The sequence below is a fragment of the Poecilia reticulata genome, chromosome 2, assembly GCF_904066995.2.
Source record: "Poecilia reticulata chromosome 2, P_reticulata-male-v2, whole genome shotgun sequence".
Classification (NCBI taxonomy): domain Eukaryota; kingdom Metazoa; phylum Chordata; class Actinopteri; order Cyprinodontiformes; family Poeciliidae; genus Poecilia; species Poecilia reticulata.
The window spans coordinates 29,051,109-29,075,165 of record NC_088831.1 but is presented as its reverse complement, the minus strand read 5'-3'; the positions used below and the strand labels follow the sequence as shown (position 1 = coordinate 29,075,165).

The window sequence follows — 24,057 nt, the reverse complement described above, 5'->3', positions numbered from 1 at the left end:
TGGTTTTGGGTGTAACATGACAAAATGGGAAAATATACTAAAAAGGGTGTCAATACTTTTCCCAGGTATTGAATTCAAGATAATGTATTTGAAAATGCAATCTCAATCTGCTTTTGTAATCATTTTAATTGTTTTCTCTGCTGTTCTTTAGCAGCACTTTCCCAGTCGCCACTATGCCAATGGTTTAGCATGTCCTTATTATGTTTTAAGGTAAGCAATGTGATCCAAAAGCAGCGTTTGCAAAATTTAAGCACTGCTGAGTTTAAATAACCAAGTGTCGCAGAATGTCTGAAATCAGCTGTTTTAAAAGGAACTCAGGGAAAAAAAATGGTATCAGCAGGACAGCAGGGTTTTATCGGTCAAAGCTTCAGCCATAGTCGCCTTAGATCACGCTTTGGTCTGACCCTAATATCCTCTGCCACTCATGCAGGCCTCTGGGCCGCAGTCCCAAACAGACAAACTTAACCGTCCAGAAAATGCTGAATCTCTCAATCCTGCTGCCATCGGACACTGCGTTTTGCGTTGGAAGCAGATCATTGGAGGCAGATCATTGGAAATGCTTTTTTTTTTTATTCACTTTTCAGAGAATCCTTCATGTCTTCTGTTGAATCCTAAAATACATGTTCCAATATTCCTTCTAGGCATGAGTGATCTGCAATGTGCGCGGTTTCCAAATGTTTTTAACATAATGTCTCGAACTGCTTTTTAAAAATAATTGCATCAACTCACATCACAATGTTCCACCACCAATCTGCATCATTTTCTGTGACTGCAAACAAATCCAAGCTTGACTCTGAGTGGAAGTGACAACCTTCTTTATGCTGTGTATCACTCTCAGCAAAGGCACATTGAGTCACTCTCCAGATTCTTACATGTTGTGGCATTTTAGCATAATTCGGTGCTAAGCTTTTACTGTTTCTGCTTGGAATTTCCCCCTAGAAGACGAACATACTTTTTAACTCTTTCTGCCATCAGGTAACGTTTTTACTGATTAAGATGTTCCTTTTTGTGCAGTGCGTTGAACTGAGTTTCAAACTGATTTTAAGCATTTCTCAAACATCTTGATTTTACTGTCTTATAATCAAAGTCTCTTTTTGACAATTGGCTCAGTTCTAACAAGCCATTTGACAGCTGGAGGAAATTGCTTTATAGAAAGTGTTTGATGTCATGTTTGTCTGACTGTGTTTCGCTCCTCTCTGGATCACAAAGGAAGTCATTTGACTACTGTGAAACACTCATTTTATCCAAACTGTTGTAGACACACGAAAAAGTATAAAACATTTAACTTCAAGCAAGAGGTTAAATGGCTCTGTTTTCTTTTTTTTTTTTTTTTTTAAAAAGGATAGAGCTGTGCTGTTTAATTTATGAACGGTGATTCCCACTCCTTAGGGCATTCTTCATTTGATGGTGGGACTGATCTGTGCTGTTTTCTCAGTTATTGCTTTAATTTCTAAGTAATAAGCATTTGATATTGGACATGCCGTCATTTATTAAAAGTATCTTCTTTGGCATCATCTTTGTTTTTATTAGCCGGAAGTGAGCATAGCATTAAGGCAAATAATTATGAACAAACTAAAAATCTAATTATTAAGCCTTAATAAAGAATAATGTGGACCTCAGTAGTGTGTTCACCATCCACACCCATTTCACCACTCAAATAAATTTACCAAACACTACACAGTTTATAGAGAGAGAAAGAAGCAAATTATTTAAATCACTGACAAAACAACATATGCAAAAGGTAAAAAACATAAATAAAAATCCCTCTATGTTAATAAAAACTGTCTCTGCCAATCAACTGCTGAAAAGGCCTTTTGGAGACAGACACTTGGCAAGAAAACATTGAAGAAACACGAAAGATTAAGTTCTTCACTGATGCCAAGACTCCCACCGCATTAAAAGTATGGCTCTAGAAGGCATCTCTAAAGAGTAAGAGGCTTATAGTGTGACTTTCTTCAGAGGATTTTTTTTCTATTTCCCACAGCTTTCTAAATGTTGCAGAGCTGTAAACATGTAAAATTAACACTACATATTACTTGAGTGTAATATTTAGTGGTGGCAGCATCGTTCAGTGGGGATCCTTTCCCTCAGCAGTGTCAGATGCGATGCTGAAAGGTTCGGATGCTCCTCGTGAGTACTGAGAGTGAGCATTTAGCAGCTGAACTACATTGAAAGGTCAAAACAAATGCGCTGTGCAGTACAGGCAGTGTTACGTGCAGCTGTAAGGCAGAGACCTCAGCTGGGGAGGGGGACACATTAGGTCCTCATAACGTAACAGCTGCTCTTGTTGCTCCTGTGTTGTTTTACAGGCACTGTGTGCATGTGCCATCTCATCCATCTGGCTCCTTTTTTTTTTTTTTTCAAAATTTTCGCTCTTCCGGGCAAAACACTAAATGTCTGAGATATGATCCAAGCATGCTTTGGGAAAGGGGAATTCCTGGACACAGGCAGCACCCCTTATTTGCAAATATTGTGCCTCCTGTAGACACACGGGCTTAACAAGCTCTCACATTCCTGTTTCTCTCCCCTCCACTTTCATCTCCCACCAACATCGCCGACCCCCCTCCCTTTCCTTTCGCTCAGGCTCTCTCTGTGCCTCCCTCCAAAGCTGTTGTTACGGTGCGGCTCCCGCACATCATTCCACTGCGATGGAAATTAAATGAAGGTGGCTTAGCACAGCTAACAGAGACATGCTTTGAAGGATGTAACCGGGGGAAGCTGCGCTGCCAGATCCTTTTCCATGGGATGTGGATTTGTGCTGCTGAGGCGAGGACACAGCAATCACTCAGCCATGCAGAGGCTCAGAGAAAACGACTAATCTCTACACCTGACTTCTGGAAGCCTTACTTTTGTTTTTCTTCCCCTTTGCGTTATTTACTGGCGAAAAACAACGCATTACAATGGTGCCGGAGTGAAGTTAATTTTGCATGTGTAGGTTGATTGCAGACTGCAGCACACATGGATGTGTTCAGCTTTGTCAAGATGCCAAAGCTTTCAGGGTGAGTTCGGCTGTCATATATACTAAGCGGACTGTAAATGTGCGTTTACTGGAAACGGTGTTCGTGCGTTTCAGAGGCGTTGCTGTGAAGAGCCACACAGGATTCACATGTTGAGCCGCTGCCTTGGAAATGCTGAGTTAATAATCTTTTGAGGTAGCAAGTTGTGCAGTCATGTATGATGAGGAATGAATGAGAAAGCGAGGTGGATGGCAGTGGGGGCGGATGCTAAAAGCTAGCGTGATTCATTTGTTCTAAACTGTGTGCATCCATGTTCATAAATTTCTCATGCAGAAAATAATTACTGTTTTTTTCTGCACAAGTGCTCAGGATTCCTATTTTCCATGTTAATAATTTTACTTTTTAAAAATCTAATTTCCAAAGTTTTTAGTTCCCTATTATCTCAGTTTTAAAATTATGAACAAAGATGGATGGATGGACTGGTTGAAATTTTAGATAATGGAATAGGAAATAAAATCTGGAAATACAATTATCTTTCCATATTCTGTGTTATTTTTCCATTCAGATTTAGATCTGGGAAAGACTCAAACCTAATTCCATACTTTTGCTGACTTTATCAGATCGTATGGGAAACCTGACGCTTTCAGGGCCATAAAAACATTGAAGTATTAGATGACAAAATGAACTGAGATTCTTTCAATTGTTTAAATGCTTAAGTCAATGTCCTAAGGGAAATGATCATTAAGGAAATGGAGATGCAATTCATTATGCTTGTCCTTACATTGAATAATTCAGCATGATCAGATTTAGCTCATCAGACATATTTAATACATAACAAGTTGTTGAAAAATCACACTTATTTGTTGCAAATAGCTAGAGAGGATCACAAATAAAGAAGGAAAACACTTTTTACACGATTTTCTTCTTAAATATTTTTCATTTAGTATATCTGGTGTGTGAGAAAAGTGGAAAAGACAAATGAATGGAGCTTGGAGGAATAGGTGTTTTCATTGTGAGGAGTGACAACTCACTTTGTGAGCCCATGGGTCTGCCGTTGGACATTAATCCTGCCTGAGGATTAGCCTCCTTCAAAAACATCACAGACCACTGATGGAGAGAACAGCTGATCATTAATACAAGGCGCTGAATGTGACAGAAATTTTATGACACAGGAAAGGCCATTTGGAACGCAATCTCACGTATGAGTCATCAACACAATGTTCTTGCTTTTCTGAGGCCAAGAATATGTAAATAAGAACAATATCGTTGCTCTTTTTGTACAATTAGTGCCACTCACTACAGAAATGGAAATATGCTATGATAGGATAGCATTGTTGTTGGTCTGCCTCCATGCCGGCGTGCATTTTGTGGCTCCCAGTGGAGCATCAACATCACTACTTCCTGTCACAGTTAATAATGCCATGCACTGTTCTCTCTGATCATGAGTTAGCTCTGCTACATTTACACATTTTATGTTTTGTTTTTCACATTCTGAGCTGCCAGCAAGAATTTAACACACGATAGCTCGCTATAAAGGGCTACTAGACAGGAAGACTTCAGCTCCCCCAGACGTCCAGCTTTTCAGAAACAAGAAGCATCAAAATTTCTTCATTTCTCACATTGTGGTGAAATCCTGACAGCATTTCTGTGGTACAGTTTCTTGAATCAAAATTCAAGGCATGTTCTTTTGTGTAGCACATTTCAGCGACAAGGCAATTCAAGGTGCTTTGTAACTTGGGTCTACCTCTAAGCACCTTCACTCCTTTCATGTGTTCTGTGGGTGTTTGGAATGGTTTGCCAGCAGAGCAGCACGGATACGGTAATGAGCATCAGCCTCACAAATCTATGCAGATATTGTCAATTATCTTTGAATTACAAGGATTGCTGAACTCTGATGGACTAATCAAATGAAAAAAAAAAACCTTTAGTGTTCCACAGGGAAAAATTCATGGAGAATTAGTCAACAATAGCTTCTTCCTCATTCATAAAACAAATAAAAGAAAAAAAGGATTTTTGTCTGAATTTCTTGATCGTTCCTGCAGAAACTTGTCACCAGTAGACTTTCATTTTTATTAGCTACTACTGGACGCGCTTTTGCCAGCTGCTCGTCAGGCAGCCAGCTGGGAGTGAGTAAGCATGAAATACGCTGTACTTTGAAACTGAGGCTGTGCAGTAGCACCTTTAACCGAGCACAGCTTAACAGCATGGATAACAGGAATAGATTGTGCAGTCCCAAGTCAGAGACTAGGCTGCTGCTAATAAATTTTTAGTTCCCAATTTTTTGATTGATGAGTTAATGCATCACCATTTTTGTCTAGAAAGCTGTTAGTGCATGTCTGTTGCAATAACATTCTCATGTGTTGGCATACCCCTTGACATAGGTAAAGATTTTCATCTTAAAGTATCACTTCCACAATGACAAAAATAAAGAAAATGATACAGTTTATCTTGTTTGTTCAAAATGTCAAATGTCTGAAAGGGATACAAACAAAAACAGGCCTCAGCATTATATATCCCAGAAAATTATGAAAATATTTTATTTATTTACTGTATGCATTATTTATAAGTTTTTGTCTGGCTTATAATTGAGGAATTTAGAAATTAACAATATCCATGCAAAATTAAATATGTTGTAAACAAGATTTGGTAAGATTTATATGATTAGTTGTGCAAAGTCTTGATGTTAACACAATGTACTTTGAGCTTCATATCAATTTATAACATTATTCACATCAAAAACATACCTGGAGTGTTGCTTTGATTCTTTCATGGTGGAGGAATCCTTAAGTCTTCTGTTGCTGCCTTTTCCATATAGCTTCTCCTCTGATCTGCAGGGCCCAACCAAACCTCCGTCTCACAAAGCATCCCTGGATAGCTCCTCACCCACTCAGCTCCTCTAGACTAGCAGCAGCAATTAGGAAACACCTGGAGGAACTGCAGATCTGCTGAGCTTGTCATACAAACTACTTCTCAGTCCAAAGCTCCAAAGAACAGTTGTAAACGGCATAATGAGAAGCATTGTTGTGATGACATGCTAAAGGCGATGTGTTGGAAAGAGCAGGAGCTTCGTAAATTGACAGGTGTCAAATTTAATTTGTTATATATATATATATATATATATATATATATATATATATATATATATATATATATATATATATATATATGTGTGTGTGTGTGTATGTGTGTGTGTGTGTGTGTGTGTGTGTGTGTACAGCATTTTATAAATAGTTGAAGTTCACATAGTTACTTGAGTGTGGTATAAAATGACTCAATGTCCCTTTAAAGTACATAATATCGCTTTTTTTAAAAGCAGAAATCTTAACTGGAAGAAAATAATTTATACTGTGTCACTTTCTGTTGCTTATTTGCTTCCCTCCAAGCTCTGTTTCCTAAATAACATCTATTATTTGATGCATTGTTCAACATGTTTTGACAGCATACTTTCATCATAGAAAATCATTGGTCTGGACCAAAATTGATTAGCGCCCATGCTCATCAGAGCACAACAAAAAACAAAACAGATCTTTCATATATATAGCCGATAAAATCACAAGCTTTTAGGGACGAAAGGCTCAGAAATGGCTGTGGATCAGAAACAGGAGCCAACTGGCAGGGGAATGAGGTTGCAAGCATTAATTTTGTTCTGTCCTTTGGAGCTTTTAACACAAAAGCTAGAGAGCAACTCAAAAAGGTGCAGGAGAATCCATGTCAGCTGCTACAGGAAACATGTGTTGCTGTGTTTGGTTAATGTTTTACTTGGAGAGCAGAAAAGACCCACACCTTAAGCAAGGAAATTAGATCTACTTTTCCAGCTTGAAATTTAGTACTTTGCAAAGTGTAATGCTTTACATTAGATTTTGGGGCTCCACTGTGGCACAGCTGGTAGCTCTGTTGCCTCAGACCGATGGGGTCCTTCTGCATACAGCTTGCATCTTCTTGTCATGCATGCATGGATTCTTTCCAGGTACTCCGGTTTGTTCCTACAGCCAAAAACACACCAACTGTTAGGTTAATTGGATTCTGTTAGTTGCCCTTAGGTTTAAGTGCTTCTGCGTATGTTTGTTCTGTGTCTTTGTGGTGTCCTGTGATGGACTGGCAACATGTGCATCGCGTACCATGTCTCTCCCCAAAATGATTGCTGGTTATAGGCATCAGCCACCCCGCGACCCTGCAAGCACAAGTAGGTATAGGCAATTGTTGGAAGGTGGAAGATGGAATGTTTCATTTTCATTCCACTTCACAAATACACACATCTTGTTGTGACAGACACAAAAAATTCAATTAAAATGACATGAAGTCAGAAAATATTACCAATATGTTCATCGTTTCATTAACAACAGCACTTATGCAACAGAACAGAAATGGAAGTTTCATTACTCGGCTGAATAGACAGGTGTCAAATTTAATTTGTTATATATATATAACAAATTAATATATATAATAGAAAAACAGACATACAACATATATATATATATATATATATATATATATATATATATATATATATATATATATATATATATATATATATATATATATATATATATATATATATATATATATGTGTGTGTGTGAGTGAGTGAATCAGTGAATGAGAGAGAGATAGAGAAAGAGAGAGAGAGCGATGTTCAGGGTAGTGTTGTTGCCCATAGCAACAATGTCTGAGCTTTACCAAAGACTAACTCAGCAATGTAAGATTTTGTTGGAATATTAGGGAAGATAGACACCCTAATTTTAAAGTGAATGTTGGTGTGCAGAAGATTCGCATAGTAATAATCTACAAGGCAAAATAGCTCTAACTCCATTTCTTGTGATTGTATTGATGTGTTCTTGTTATATAATTCCCACCATAAGGATTTTGTTGCATATCAGCAAGGAACAGCCTTTTCTTCCCCTTGGCTCCAGTAAATAAAAAAAATAAAAAACTGACAAAATGGCATGCTTACTCACAAAGGCACATAAACAGCAGGAGAAAACTGAGTTGTCTACTGTAGCTACAGCATCATACCTGACCTCTCTAGCAGTCATAGCATTCACAGTAACATTTCGATAGCAGGATGTAAATAACAGATTTGACTGTTTTTCTGCCATGCTGCTATATTGGCCAAAGGCTTAAAGCCATGTTGGTGGTTGGTGAAGTCAAGCAGAGGGCAGATGCGCTCTGAAACAAAAGGCTGTCTTATGTGCCTTCAAGATGAGAAGCAGAGGGAGAAATCTTTTAATCAAAAATGTTCATCTACAGCCCTGCTCTGCACATCGCCTCAATTTCTTCCCATGAGATGCGCATTTCTGTCTCTCTACAGATTTCATATTCAGACAGAATCCCATTAGCAGCCTGTCTCTGCATACATGTCTGTTTATTGCAACACCACTGGCAAAAAAACAAAAAACTCTCACGCTCTCTTCAATGTGTTTCACAAGGCATCTTAAGTCATATTTGCAACATTTCCTATTACACAAGGGACCAAAACATATCTTTATTCTTCAGTCAGCTTAGAAAATATTTCCTGGGCTTGTAATAGAGTGACAAATCTTACTCACACCATTAGGTGATTGAAGACATTGAAGACATTCACATTTAATGACTCATTGTGTCTACTACTATTTACAAAAGACTACCAATGAAACTGAGCGAGTACCACTGTCAGAAGTTTACTTGGATGAAGAGCATATTCATTTTTGGCTTTTAATGTTAAATTTGAACCATCCGTTTTTTGATAGGCATGAAAATACAACATTTAATTCCGATACACTGTAGAACATTTGAAAAAGTGTGACTTATTGTGAATTTCCTCATCTAAAACAAGGTTGTGGCAAAGTTCTGTCTAGATATATGACTATTTTTTATATGAGAAATTTCTCATTTATGCCAGTTGGTTTCTTGGCATTGACCAGGCTTTGTTGTAGTCAAGACCACCTAAACCTGAGACCAAGTCAAGACCAAGACTAGAGTGTATCGAGACCGAGACAAGACCAAGACCAACACCCCGCTCTACACAACACAATAAAATGTGAAATATAAAAAAACTGCTTCTCAAATTGATCTGCAAGATCTACATTCTCCTAAAAACACCTAGATATTAAATCCTTAGAGCTGAAATAAATTAGAATTATCAATTCAAACTCTTTCTTCTGCTTTGCTTCTGTCTCCAAGTCACAATCTGCAGAGGTTTCACATTGCCCCTAACAAGTAACGCCCTGGGTGGTTGCTCATATTGTCAGAAACCACCACTGTCTGCAACATTAAACATAGCAATCATGACAATGCACTAAGTATTCATCCTTGGACAGGAACAACAAGCAAGAAATAATCTGGCGCACTGTTCTGCTCTCTCCCGCTGCATGAAGCCAGGTAGCAAATGACAGGTGACGAAAATAATCAAAGAGCAATGAGCATGTGCTGTGTATTATCTCACGTTCATGTATTTTATTTATTTGATTGTTAAATAAACATATATATTTAATACAATATAATGATAACTACTGTAGTATGCGCGGAGCATTACAAAAACAAAGAACGGTCCCCAGTGAAACTCCAGTACTGTCGTTCATAGTAAAGAGCCGTTCAGACGTATCGACTCATTCGTGAATATCACATCCCTATATTGAAGAATTTGGTCACAACATTGTTGACATATGCAACATGTCAGTCAACACCTCTGCACAATAAGCGCAGTAAGTGACAGCTTTATTTCATCGCAAATGCAACATTTTGTCACTGCACAGCTAACTTTGCTAGCTTCACTTTCACATGGCTTACCTTTGTCTGAGCTTCCTCAAAGTGAGCTAGAAGTTGGACGTACTCCCCGCCGTCTCTGGAAGCGAAGCGCTGCTGAATTCACATGTCGTCATATGCTTTCTTATGATTTATGTAGGTAAATTTATTACCTACAATTAGACAGACATCTTCTCCCGCTCCGAGACAAACTGCGCACTGTCCCAGAGTACTCAGGGTGCCGCGTGCGAATTAAAGGGGGAGGCGAAGGGTGGCAGCGGTAACAGAAACATTAATTAGTAAGTTGCGTTATTGCTTGAATTTAAATCGGTATGTTTTGCATCCAGTGGAAATGAGGATGTTTACAAATAAACTGGACAATATGCTGACAGTTTAATGATATTTCCACAGTTGTGGTCTTGACTGGTCTGGATATAAAATCCCAATGTCCGAGACCGAGACAAGACCGAGACCAAATGAGGTCGAGTCCGAGACGAGGCCGAGACCGTCAAAAAGTGGTCTCGACGGGATCCAGCATAAACCATAGATGAAGGTGATTGTTTTGTAAAAAAAAAAAAATTCTTCAGTCCTATTTTGAAACCTAGTCAGAACAGTGACACTGGAGTTCCAACATATCCCAGGTTTTTCAATTATTTTTTTTTTTTTGTTTAGAGCAAGAGTTTGCGTCGGATGAATGGAGATACTTAAGCTGCCAACAGAATCAATTAATCAATCAATCAATCAATCAATCAATCAATCAATCAATCAATCAATCAATCAAATTTTATTTGTATAGCACATTTCAGCGGCAAGGCATTTCAAAGTGCTTTACATAATTAAAATAAAACGCTTATTGTGGCTACAAAATACGAGTGGTCAAGGTGCAACTTCCTAAAGACATTGATCCATATAGTGCTGATAAAAAAATATATTTGAGCCTGCATGCATAATAGAAAATGTGTATCCAATTAACATTATGATCTCAATTCCTGTTTCTAAACTTATTGAAGTTGGATGTTGTATGACTATTTCATCCCATAAAAAGTAACGAAAATAAAAATCTAAGGATTTAAATGTTTTAAATTCCAAAACATAGCATGACATTCACACACATGATGACTGAATGTTGACTTCTTTATTTTGGGAGACTGGAAGCTGTCCTCAATATCTTTCCTGAAACATGAGTTCAATAAAATATAATTAGCTGCATGGGATGAATGTATTTCTATCTTTCAGATATGATGGCCATGCAAACTAATGCTACGTTTACTGTGGCTTTCTTGACCTCAGGCTATTCCCTTCTCCTTCCCAAGTGCATGCCGGGAAACTTAAAAGGGAATTCATGGTTTGGTCCCCCTGGCAATCAGCACATAAACATCACTTGCAGCCATGTGCAGATGGGAGTCACTGATGCAAAGCACTTGTCAAAGGAAATAATGCTCTGAATACCTCATGAAAGAACAGTTTTATTGCATTCTCCATGGATTTACAGCAAACATTTGTTGCCGGAACAGGGTTTCATATTGCCAGCCCTTGTGGATTGTTGGTGTGAATTATTCAAACTAACTTGAGTGTCTGTGTTGGAATGTTGCTCCTCCAAGCAGTCGCCTTTTCTATAATGCATTATCACTCCCTTCATGATTAGGATATGCACCCTTTATGGTTGTTCTGTGACAAGCATGTGTTGAAAAACACGGAGGTTTAAAATGAACTTCTTTGATTAAGGAAACATAATGGTATTGTGGATCCAGTCTTTGTGTGTGAATGGCTGAGAAGTAATCTCCCTTTTTTTCAGACACTATTAAATTATTTTTCTTAAGATATTAAAATTAAAATTAATGAATACATGTAAAAAATATTCATGTTTAGTTTTAAATATTAAAAATCTGCTTTCTGCTGTGATTGCAAAGAAATTATATTGATGTATTTCATCTTTTTTCAAACAAGGAGGTAGATTTTTTTTTCCTATTGGCCTTAATATTTTTAAATATCCTCCTGACTACCAGGAAAAAAAAAATATTGTCCAATCACCATTTTTTTTAAATCCCACAGTCTTTGTAAGGTAATAAAAGGTTTTATGCACTTACTTTGTCTCTTCCCATAAAATGTGTTATTACTGATGAACGCCATTTTTATGAATTAGAAAAAGGTACGTACAAAAGTACCACCCCTTCACATGTGGTATCATTAAAAAACCCTAAATGTCCTCTCCAGATACCAAAAGGAATTAATTCAGTAGAATGCAGGGGGTGGGAGATATTCAAGTTTAGAAATGTCCTCTACAGAGGAAAAAATGAACTACTGGTAGTCAGGAGGATTGGTTATTTTAGCAAATCAACCAGTAGGATCTAAAAATATCTCAAATCATAATGCCATCAAGCATTTTTAGGTTTAACAAGTTCCCCACTGACCTACATTTAGCTCCCCTTTTACTTCTAATTGTCGTGCAATGACTCTTGGGTAACCTGTTCATGAATTGTGTAGCATGGCTTGCCTACTTAGAGCTTGATTACTTAGTCCGATGTGACTGTGCAGGTATTATTTATTAATGCCTGATGAAGAAGATCAGTTTCACTGTCCGCCAGTGTGTGAACCCTCTGAGCCTCTTGGTTAGTATGGACTGTTGCGACTGACTGAGTGGCATGATGGGCCTCCCATGTGCAGACTAAATAAATCAAAGATCATTGTATCTTTGACTGCAGTGTCATTACAAAGTCGGTGAGACAGAAAACTGATTTTCTGAGACACCTTTTTTTTCGGATTAGAAACATATCCTGAAGAGACGTCATTTGAAATTGTAAGTACACTTTATTATGTTGTAGACCTTGGGAGAAATGTCAAACATAACCCTGCGAGGATGTTGTCTTATATTCTGCAGCCTGGAAATTTTAATCATGCTGGAATTCTTTATTTTAATCTGGATGAGTTTGCATGGTTGTTTTTACAGTTTTAAGACTTATGACAGAGATGGTCATAGAGCTAATAGTGTCTGACATCCTGATTTGAGCAGTTCTAGATATACGGCATTGAAGCCTGTCCTGTGGGTCAAATAAATTCATATCAACATACCAACACCACTGATTTGGGAAAGAAATCAGATTGGTTGGACTGTTTAGAGGACTCTGAAAGTAGAACACTGGCAGCTTTTTCAAGGCACAGATGGGCATTTACATTTCTCACAAATAGATTGGGAATTGAGTCTGAAACTTGAACTTGAGTTGCGTTTACACTGCACAAAGAGGTGAGAGTTCAGTTCAATTTAGTTTACCTATATAATTAATCTCAAATATGTAATCTCAAGGCAATGTAATAAAAAAGTTAATTCAACCATAAATACATTCCAACTGATCCTAGTTATCAGACAGTGTAGTCAAGTTAATTCATTTCATTATTATTAAAAAAACGTTCTAAGTAAACACTGCAGATTTAATCGAATTGACTTGCAGCATTTACTCCTTGTGGTCAAGCATGTAGCAACAGTGGACAATCACTTCCATTGTGTAATCACTCATACTGAACATACATGCAGCAACAGTGGAGAGGAAAAACTCCTCTTTATCAGGAAGTAACCTTCAGCACAATCAAAACCTGGCTCAGTGTGGTCGGCCATCTGCCATGATTGATTGGAGGCTGGAGAATACAGAGCATACACACAAAAAAGAAACATAAGCATTGATCAAGTTGTACTTTGCGTGTTAGAGAAAAAAATGGCCATCAAGTTAATGGCCATAGTAGCTCCTTTAGTGGCTTCTTCTGGGAGAGAAGCATAGCTTACCAGATTAGCTCTGAGCAGGTTTTAAAGTACATAGGATAAACGAAAGGACATACAGTTGCTGCAAAATCTCAGCCAACATCTTTGTATAGGACAGACACAGGGTTAAAGACTGAAAGACAGGGCCAAGGGCATCATCGAGGGAGAATGTAAAGTTGTTGGCAGCAGTAGCTCAGCCAATGTCCCCCTTCAGGAAACTGTCAGCTAAACAAAGTGCCAGATCAGAGGTGGTTTCTACGAGTAAAAAAGAACAGAGACAATATAAAGCTTAAAGTTGAAATATCAGCAAATAATGCAAAATTGGAGAGACGAAGAACAGCAGAGCAAGGAGAAGTGGTCAGTGTGTTCACCAGTAGCCTAAGCCTATATAGTAGTTTAACTACAGAGTTTGCTAATGATAACCTAAGCTACTCTAACTACAGGCTTTATCAAAATGAAAGTTTTTATCCTAGTATTTAAAGTAGACAGGGTGTCTGCCTCACAGACAAAAACTGGCAGTGAGTCTCACAAGAGAGGAGCCTGATCTTCCTCCCATTTTACCTTTTGAAAATGTATGAACAAAACAGTAAACGTGCAGTCTGAGAGCAAAAAAATAAAATAGAAAAATAAATGGATCTATCCTGTTAATTTTCAACTAAACTCTGCAGTGTTTTGGATGAGTTTTAACTGCATTTAGTGGATTTAGTGGACTTCCTGATTGTAAAGAATTACAGTAGATGATGTAACAAATGGATGAGGCAGCAAAGTACAACAATAGATGTACTAGGAAAACAGAGCATGTTCACTATATGGACTTTTTTTCCTTTTAATGAATCAACCATGGTTCTAATCTACACAACATCTCTTAAGTGTTTTTTTTTTGCTATAGTCAAGGGTATTTAAGAGTTGTATAATTGTACAGCCATCACGTTTTACTGAAAATATCTTTGAAGATTATAAAAAATTATTATAATCTCGCATAATGCACAGGGATTTTTTATTGATGTCGCATTAAGTTGCCATATGAACAAAACTACAGCGAGACACACTCTCATGTAAATATGTAAGACAGTCGTGCACAATTCATTATCATTGGTACTGTAACTGGGGGAAACATTTTAGGGGGAAAGAAAAAGGAGCTTTGAATAATAAATGTGAAGAGCCCTGTTACATGGCAGACAAGCCTTTGAAGTGACATAACTTTCTGCCACCACTTTCCAGCATCACCAGTGTGCAGACACAAAGGCAGTGATAAAAGGAAAAAAGTAGGGGGTGCATGCAAAAAAAAAAAAAAAAGACACGACTGTGTTCCAACCCATCCCACTTTTCTGGAAAGCCTCCACTCTACCGACTTGTGGCTCAAAGAAATGACTCTGCATAGCTTGGGTTTGTCAACAAAATCAGACAACGATGCGGCAGCATTTTGAGAGTTGCTACAATAATAGTTTTCTGGTCTTCCAAGAAAGGTTATCAGATCAGTTTAAGATTGAGTCACAGAAAAAAAAAAGAAAAAAAAAGCTGGTTAAGAAGAAGATTTGTGTGTGCTTTATGTTTTAAACACTGTGCTGACATCCACAAATAAAGCCAGTTTCATGCCTCTGAAGCATAGGAGTGAGGCATGACAACTCTGCCTGGATCGAGCTTATGTAATTAATTTTTGATTTGCATTCACTCACTGATCTGCGCCTATGGAACGTTGTTTGTCACATTGGACTCAGAAACCCCCTTTGTACTTGACTGGGACTCTATCGTGTCAGTGCGATCTGTTTTTGGGATGTGGATATGTTGAAATGATTGGATATTATTTCTAGCTCATTTAAAAGTTTGAACTTTCTCCCCAACTTAGAGGTGGTTTCAGGGTTTCACGTAGTTCTTTTCATGTTCTGCACCTTTGCAGCCACAGGACCAAATCCTCCGGTTGGCCGCCCCCTTCAGGGACCTGGAGTGCTTCCCAAGGACCCCCAAATGGATGGGACATGGGCACCATCAGAGAGGGGCGTGACTGCTACATCAAGTAAGTGCCCTGTGTTTAAAGAAACAGAGGGGGAGCTCTCTCCATCCCAGATGTTTCATGAGTGCTTTGCCAACCTGTGATTATTCCGGCCACGTCACTGCCTCCACACTGTCTCCATCAGTGCATTCAGAATACTGATTCTTTTTTCTCTTCCCTCCACTGCTGCACGCACTCACTGCCCCTGCTGACTGCCTTTCTCTCTCCTTCTCTCTCTCTCTCTCTCTCTAGCTCTCTTTCTCTCTCACTCCGATACACCCACTATACTTTCTTATGCAGTCTCCCAAATGCAGAAGAGGAGTTTAGAGGGTGTGAGTGTGTATTCTGCTGCGGTGGATCAAATTTACCAGCATAATGTTTTTTTTTTTTTTTTTCTTATTTTTTTACAAGAGAAAATTGGGATATTATGCTATCAACGTAGTTGATCCTTCATAAGTGGCACTTCAGGCAATCTGTCCAGGCAGGTAAAAACAACACAGATTTTTTTTTTTGTAAATTGTCTATGTGCAATATAGTTTAACAAGTGAGTGTTTTCTCTTTTGCTGGGTGTACTGTACTAGAAAATGACTGCTGTGCATGCAAACCTGTTCTGTAAAATATTTACACACAATGTTAATTATTTTTAGTTCATTACTAAAAAGTAAAATACAGCAGAAGTGTGGATTGTTGTTTCAAATGCATCCAAACAAGCTAATATTAGAAATGATTCTCAAAAGAGGAGTAGAGCACTTGTCACACATGGGTCGTAGCACGAGAAGCGTGATGTCAGAGGAGTTATATAAGAAGTACGGAGCAGTGAAAGCGCTGGATGCCGAGTGTGTCTGCATGAGACAGATCATGGAGGCTTGTTTGGCTCCAGCTTCTGCTTTCTAAATTTGAGGAAGACTCATGAATAATCAAACATCTCTTCCTGAAACTGTCTGAGGTTGAGTTTGGGCTTTATTGGCTCCCGGGTGCTGATGTTAAAGTCTTGTGTTTTCCTCAGCGTAACACATGCCAAGACTGCATGACACGAGTGCATGAATAAAGTACTATGGGTTTAATATTTAGTTTGACACTCTTTTTTTTTTTTTTTTGCAAATTGGGGTGTACTTTAGAGACCGATACAAAAATGTACTGAAAAGTTGATGAGCACAATGCGTTCATTATTCATCAGTAATAAAACCAAACAGTTCGATTTTTACCAATAAATTAGGGTAGATATTGCTACTTTTAATAGCAATTTTGCTCTGAGTCAGATTTATAATTTTTTTATAATAAAAATTATTTTGCTCATCTGGTTTGTCCTTTAAAAGAATAAAAATGATTAGGCATAATATGGTAATTAAATATTAAATGTTGCAAATCTATTTAACAGGAGGAATGAAAACCTTTTCCCAACAAATGTGTTACTGTTTCAGTGCTAGCCTGAAAGCAAATTTGATCTTACCAGAAGCACTGTCTCTCAACTACTTAGAGCTGTAAATGAATTTTTTTATTTCGTTCAAATATTGTGGTATGGAAATTTTTTCCTTAATTCGTAAAGCCAAACTGTGAAAAGGTATCAACTATCAAATCTGATATGTTGGTATAGTTGTTAAAGCTGAATGTAAACTTTTAAATCAGGTTGTAATATGAACATTTTCCATGAAATCTATGGCAAATAGTCTTGTTCATTGGGAACAGCTGCCTCAATCTTAAGAAATGTAGCTTGTTAACAAGGTTAGCTTAATTATTAGCACGGTTGCTAATCTAGTTGATGTTGAACGTATAAACAGTATCTGTTCCAGCAAAGTACCATGTTAGCTTTTTCCACTATCAAGATGCACTGTTCACTTCCTACAAGTGCCTCATTGATAAGATGTTAAACTTGCAAGTTTGACTTTAGCATTAGCGCTATTACCAAACTACCTAAGTTCTTGCTTTAACCCCATAACTGTCACCCTCAAAACACTTATAAGTAAGTAATCATGTTACTATCCCTGTCAAGGGGTTTTAATAAATTCATAAAATTCATAAAATCCACGTTTTCTGCTGGACATGAACATAACGATTGAGAGTAACAGCCGACCCAACCAACCTATCCAGTTAAATTCTAATCAAAAGAAATAGAATTTGTTACAAAATAAAGTGGCTAATGTTGAACATTATATTTACAAACTAGCATGCTCAATTAAAATTGTATTTAATGGCCAATACATAACTCAACATAACTCATTTTTACAGTGCAGAGGAATGAAATGTGCAGCTGCCTTTCTGCTAGGTAAAAAAATATTTTGAAACTTGTGATGACATGTAATGGTCACACATGGTACACTTTGCAGAGCATTAACACTACGTACCTAGAGACAAGTTTTATTTATTTATTTATATTTATTTATTTTCTGTGCAATATAGTGTGCATAATTTTTAAGTAATTCAACATATTATATTCACTCAGGCTTACAGTATAGACAAAACTGAAAAGGCAGAAAAAATATTAAACCATGGCTTCATTTCATGAGAAAGAAACATGGCATTAAGAACCTCATCAAATCAGGATTTTGAGGCAAGAAAAACAGGATATTGCTATGGTTATAGACTTACTTCCCTCTACTGCTACCCCCAAAACAGCAAGAATTCAGCAAGAGAGCACATGGAAATACACTCTGCACACAGTGCATCAGACCAATGTTTCCTTCTGCCTATTGTTGTCCGCCTTATTCATGATAAAAACCCTCAGCATAGCTTGTGATTTCTGTACAAAGCGTTGTGGAGCTACGCTAGTAGCTAATGGTTGTGATTAGAAGGCATTAGATGCATGGCTGTCTGCACAATGGGAACCTAGCCATGTTCAGCAGGTGGCCTTGGAGGGGAGGGAACAGTGCTCTTCCTGAATGCACAAGTCCATATGTTTTTGATCTGCGCACAAGCTGCTGAGTTTGTTTCTCTACAGCAAAAACTAACAAACTCTCTTTCTGCATACATTTTATTTCTTTCTATATTTTCAAGCCATATCCTGCAGCAGCTGTTGTTCCTATATAAAGAGAGAATCACGGCATGGCGTTTGTGTAATGGGGAACACGTTTCTTTGTATTATTTAGCAGTTTTAGAGGATGTATATTTCAAAGTACAATACTTTTAAGTCATGAAAATTTGTCAACATATGACCATTCCAATCACACCATTTTTAAATTGCAAATAAGGCTTCTTAAAAATCGCATTGTTTGATTTCTGTGTTTGAAACTTTTGTCTCCATGGCAGCACATTGCAAGTTACATATGTTCAAATTTATTTATAAAACCTATGAGCTATAACGATTCTTTTAAGGGTTCTTGATGCTATAACATAGCATATTTCTCCAAGACATTTTTAAATTATATTTATGCCAGTAAAATTAATGCACATTTTTGCATAGTTGATGAGTCCATGCTGTAGCATTGACACAGTTTAGTTTTTTTTACAAGCTCCAATTTGTTCTACAGTTTTCGTGTATCAGTACTTTACTTAAGTAGATTTAATAATGGGGACTTTCTACTTTTACTCCACTACATTTTACAGTAAGTATCTGTACTTTCTACTTCACTACATTTCTACAAAACTGTCTCGTTACTCGTTACATCCAAGTCGCGTTGCTCTTTTTTTCCGTTAAAATGTGAAGTTCAGGGATTTAAGGTGGCTTAGTGTCTGTTGTCACCCATCGGCTCCACCTTTACTCGCACGCGGAGCTCCAGACATGCGCAGTGGTTTCCTCTGAGAAGGAGAAGATGTCTGTTTAATCGATAATAGCTGCATAAATCATAATATATGGCGACATGTAAAATCACCAGCGCTTCGCTTTCACAGACGGTGGGACGTCGTCCAACTTTTAGCGTCACTTGGAAGGAAAGCTTAAAGAAAGGTAAGATCTGTGGAAGTGGTGCTAGCTAAGCTAGCTGTATAGAGACACATGTTGCATCTGCGATGAAAAAAAGTTGTCACTCATGCGCTGAATTATGTGTGGAGGTGTTGACTGAGGTGTTGCTTAGGACAACGCTGTGACCAAAGTCTGCAATATAGTGATATAACATTCACGAACGATCCGATTCTTCTGGACGGATCTTTACTAAGTCCTAAGGACTGAAGCCTCACTTAGAGCCGTTCTTTGTTCTTGTGTACACTGCGGTAGCTATATATACACACACACACATTTATTTAATCGCTGAATAAGTAAAAGTTGAATGTATGAATGCAGAGCATGCTCATTGCTCATTGATTGATTTCGTCTCCTGTCATGGTGGCAAGCATAGCAGTGGGAGGGAGGATGAAAACAGTCACGATGCTCCTTCTGCTTGGTTACTTGTTGCGCCGTTGGACAGTGTTCATAGTTGAACGTTATTTACCGTTAATTGCGATGTTTCAGTTGTGGTTTCTGACATGGGCAATATGGCCAACCGCCCAGGGCGTTATTTTTCTAGGGATAGCAGGACACCTCTTCGGATTGTAGCACAGCGATGAAAGCAAAACAGAATGAAGTGAGTTTTAATTGATACTGGCTAAATTCATTTCAGCTCTTAAGTATTTAATATCTAGGTGTTTTTATGGGAATGTGGATCTTTCAGATCAATCTGAAAACCAATTTTGATAGGTAAACTTAATGTTATTGTGTCATTTAGCGCAGGGCGCTGGTCTTGGGTTCGGTGGTCTTGACTACAACTCTGCTACATGGCTCCTTGGTTGCATATCCTCCACCTCTGGCTCCTTATCAAAATGTTCGTAACTTTATTAAAGAACAACAACAACAACAAAATTTTTAAAAAGTCAACAAGATGTTCATATTAAAGACCCAACAAAAATAATGATCTCAGTAATTATTGTTTCTACAAGGTGTTGCGCAAATCTGTGCGTTTCGGTTCCAGGCCAAAATAACGAGCGGAGCAGGAGTTTAAAATTAACTAATCAACCACCGCTGTGTTCAGAGAGGCTTATTAATGATCGCAAAAATAAATGTCAAGCCTGAAAACCTAATATTGTAACGGACTGAATGTTATGGCTTGCGCAGGCGGTTGTCAGGGCAACGGGTGTGCTTAAATGACAATGAGAGAAGGAGAGTAAAAAGGTAGGAGATGTTTTTAGTTGATCACATGTTCAGGTTGTTTTACCTTTGTTTACCTCTGCTGTGGCGCATCACAGCCCCTGCAGTTTCTGAACGTTCAATAAACAACAAACTTAGACTAATTATCTCGTTCTTTGTGACTATATGTCATTTACAACAAACATCAAACACGGTATATATGTTTCATTAAGTATTTAACAAACAAATGGCTTCTACCGTGATAATTATTTGAAATTAAATAAATTGTCTACTAGGGACAAGGGTGTATAGAAAATGGATGGATGGATAGTTTGGACATCTCGCTTTGAGCTCAAAGTCTGAGGGGCTTATCCTCTATCAAGCTACTTTTTTTGCCTCTTATTTAGTGGAAATATTGATGTTGATGAGACTTTCTCCAAAATGATAACTTTTTTCAACTTTTATAGCTCCACTCTAACGTTCACAAATGACATTGAAATAAAATCAAGTCCAACATCTGGTTGGAGGTGATTCCTCTTTAACCTGTTGGAGGAAAAACATCCCAACTTCAGAAGATGAGCTTTTAACCTAACAGAGCTCTGTGGTTCCTCCTATCAGTATGAGAGTCAAGGTGACGAAGTGGAAGCTGCAGGATCTTCAGAACAAACAGGTCATGATGCTAGGCTACTGGAGGTAGGCTCTGCTATGGGGGTAGAGCGAGCATATGTTGTGGGGGGGATGGGTGCCAATTTATGTGTTCGCATCCACCTGAATAATATGTAATTGCAACCCTGATCATCAGTACAGCAGGTGTTTAATGAGCTAATAGCTGCAGTAGCTAATCTACCACATTGATCACTTAATCGCAAAATAAACATCAAGCCATGCATATGGATGGATATGTTAATGAACATATCCATCCATTAGAGACTAATGGACTGAATATTCAGATTTTTTTTGTGGGGATATTAGTACTACTATTATTATTAAAAATCAATAGCAATAATAATATAAAATTATACATTTAAATATTGATATTGATATGTTATTAAATTATAATGACAAAGTTATAATATAACTGTTATATAACTATATCATATTACTATTGTTTTTAATTATAAAAAACACAGTGTTTGTTATAAATATATATTATTTATATATAACAATATATAAATAATATACATATTATTTATATTCTTATAAATAATATTACTATTTATAATAAATAGTAATATTTATTATTATTATTATTATTATTATTATTATTATTATTATTATTATTATTATGTTAATAATATTTCTTATTATTAAATAATAATTGTATTATTATATAATTTAATTGTTATATAATATAATATAATAATTAGATTATTGTTTAATTATTATAATTAAATAATAATTAAATTATTATTAAATTAAAACCCCCTCCAAGGACTCCAAGAAGGGTGGGTAATCTTTTCGAGAAGACTGGTTACAGAACCGGAGCCAAGCGTCGAGGTAGAACCGATTATTTCTAGCCAAAACCTCTCAATCTCACACACCATCTCCGGCTCCTTCCCCACCAGAGAGTTGACAATCCACGTCCCAAGAGCTGAAATGGGTTTTCTCTGTAGGGTGTCTGGGCTCTCCCTTAGAAATAAGGTGAGAAGCTCGATCATCTTGGAGGGACTCAGAGTAGAGTCACTGCTCCTTCACGTCAAGAGGAGCCAGTTGAGGTAGCTCAGGCATCTGGTCAGAATACCTCCAGGACGCCTCCCTGGTGAGCTGTTTCAGGCATGTGCCACTGGGAGGAGAGCCCGGGGAAGACCCAGGACACGCTGGAGGGACTATGTCTCCTTGTTGGCCTAGGAACGCATTCTGATTCCCCCAGAGGACATGGAACAAGTGGCTGGCGAGAGGGAAGTCTGGACCTCCCTTCGTAAGCTGCTTCCTCCACGACCTGAACCAAGAGGAAGAAAATGGATGGATGAAATGGATGGACAGTTGTAATTACAACTCCCTTACACTTTACGCAACTTTTTCACTGTTCATTAACATATCCATAATCATATCCCTGTATCCATGTTTGTTGCTAGGGAAGATTGGAAAAATCATTACCTGGACAGTGTTCTCTTCAGGTTCAGGTCCAGTCTTCTAATTCCGTTTTCGTCAGAACAGAGGTTGAGCTTTAGACTCAACAGTCTCCTTTCCACCCCAAACTTCCCCAGCCGGGGAAGTTTGTTCTTTAAGATTAAAGAAATCGTTCCCTAGGACAGATCTCTCTTGTTGGGTTCAGTTTTCTAATGCCTCTATCGTCAGAGCAGACGATAGAGGCAAACGTTCCCAGGCGGGGAAGTTTCTTCTTTGAGATTTGAGAAATCGCTCAATAGGACAGATCTCTCTTGATGGGTCCGGTCTTCTAATGCCTCTATCGTCAGAGCGGACGATAGAGGCAAACGTTCCCAGCCGGGGAAGTTTCTTCTTTGAGATTTGAGAAATTGCTCAATAGGACAGATCTCTCTTGATGGGTCCGGTCTTCTAATGCCTCTATCGTCAGAGCAGACGATAGAGGCAAACGTTCCCAGCCGGGGAAGTTTCTTCTTTGAGATTTGAGAAATCGCTCAATAGGACAGATCTCTCTTGATGGGTCCGGTCTTCTAATGCCTCTATCATCAGAGGAGACGATAGAGGCAAACGTTCTCAGCCGGGGAAGTTTCTTCTTTGAGATTTGAGAAATCGCTCAATAGGACAGATCTCTCTTGATGGGTCCGGTCTTCTAATGCCTCTATCGTCAGAGCAGACGATAGAGGCAAACGTTCCCAGCCGGGGAAGTTTCTTCTTTGAGATTTGAGAAATCGCTCAATAGGACAGATCTCTCTTGATGGGTCCGGTCTTCTAATGCCTCTATCGTCAGAGCAGACGATAGAGGCAAACTTTCCCAGCCGGGGAAGTTTCTTCTTTGAGATTTGAGAAATCGCTCAATAGGACAGATCTCTCTTGATGGGTCCGGTCTTCTAATGCCTCTATCGTCAGAGCAGACGATAGAGGCAAACGTTCCCAGCCGGGGAAGTTTCTTCTTTGAGATTTGAGAAATCGCTCAATAGGACAGATCTCTCTTGATGGGTCCGGTCTTCTAATGCCTCTATCATCAGAGCAGACGATAGAGGCAAACGTTCCCAGCCGGGGAAGTTTCTTCTTTGAGATTTGAGAAATCGCTCAATAGGACAGATCTCTCTTGATGGGTCCGGTCTTCTAATGCCTCTATCGTCAGAGCAGACGATAGAGGCAAACGTTCCCAGCCGGGGAAGTTTCTTCTTTGAGATTTGAGAAATCGCTCAATAGGACAGATCTCTCTTGATGGGTCCGGTCTTCTAATGCCTCTATCGTCAGAGCAGACGATAGAGGCAAACTTTCCCAGCCGGGGAAGTTTCTTCTTTGAGATTTGAGAAATCGCTCAATAGGACAGATCTCTCTTGATGGGTCCGGTCTTCTAATGCTTCTATCGTCAGAGCAGACGATAGAGGCAAACGTTCCCAGCCGGGGAAGTTTCTTTGAGATTTGAGAAATCGCTCAATAGGACAGATCTCTCTTGATGGGTCCAGTCTTCTAATGCCTCTATCGTCAGAGCAG

The 24,057-nt window shown here is 38.3% G+C and overlaps 1 protein-coding gene and 1 long non-coding RNA gene across 8 annotated transcripts in view; one reads left to right on the top strand and one right to left on the bottom strand.

Annotated features, from left to right (window-relative positions):
- Positions 1-24,057, top strand: part of frmpd4 (FERM and PDZ domain containing 4) — a 53,612-nt gene that overhangs the window by 7,850 nt on the left and 21,705 nt on the right. For 3 of the 7 annotated variants that reach the window (XM_008400422.3, XM_008400432.3, XM_081602788.1), the window contains exon 2: positions 15,324-15,440. In XM_008400422.3, the coding sequence (XP_008398644.1) occupies positions 15,324-15,440 (117 nt within the window). Of the gene's footprint in view, positions 1-2,540; positions 3,000-15,323; positions 15,441-15,513; positions 15,902-19,159; positions 19,297-19,798; positions 19,910-24,057 lie in introns of those variants that run through there. The other 4 variants (XM_008400440.3, XM_008400451.3, XM_081602785.1 and 1 more) reach the window with 4 other exon arrangements.
- LOC103459143 (uncharacterized) lies at positions 6,131-23,531 on the bottom strand. Its single transcript, XR_014085725.1, has 4 exons — positions 22,546-23,531; positions 21,990-22,387; positions 7,076-7,128; positions 6,131-6,940 (listed from the first exon to the last, which is right to left on the bottom strand). It is a non-coding gene; the product is annotated as an uncharacterized LOC103459143 (long non-coding RNA).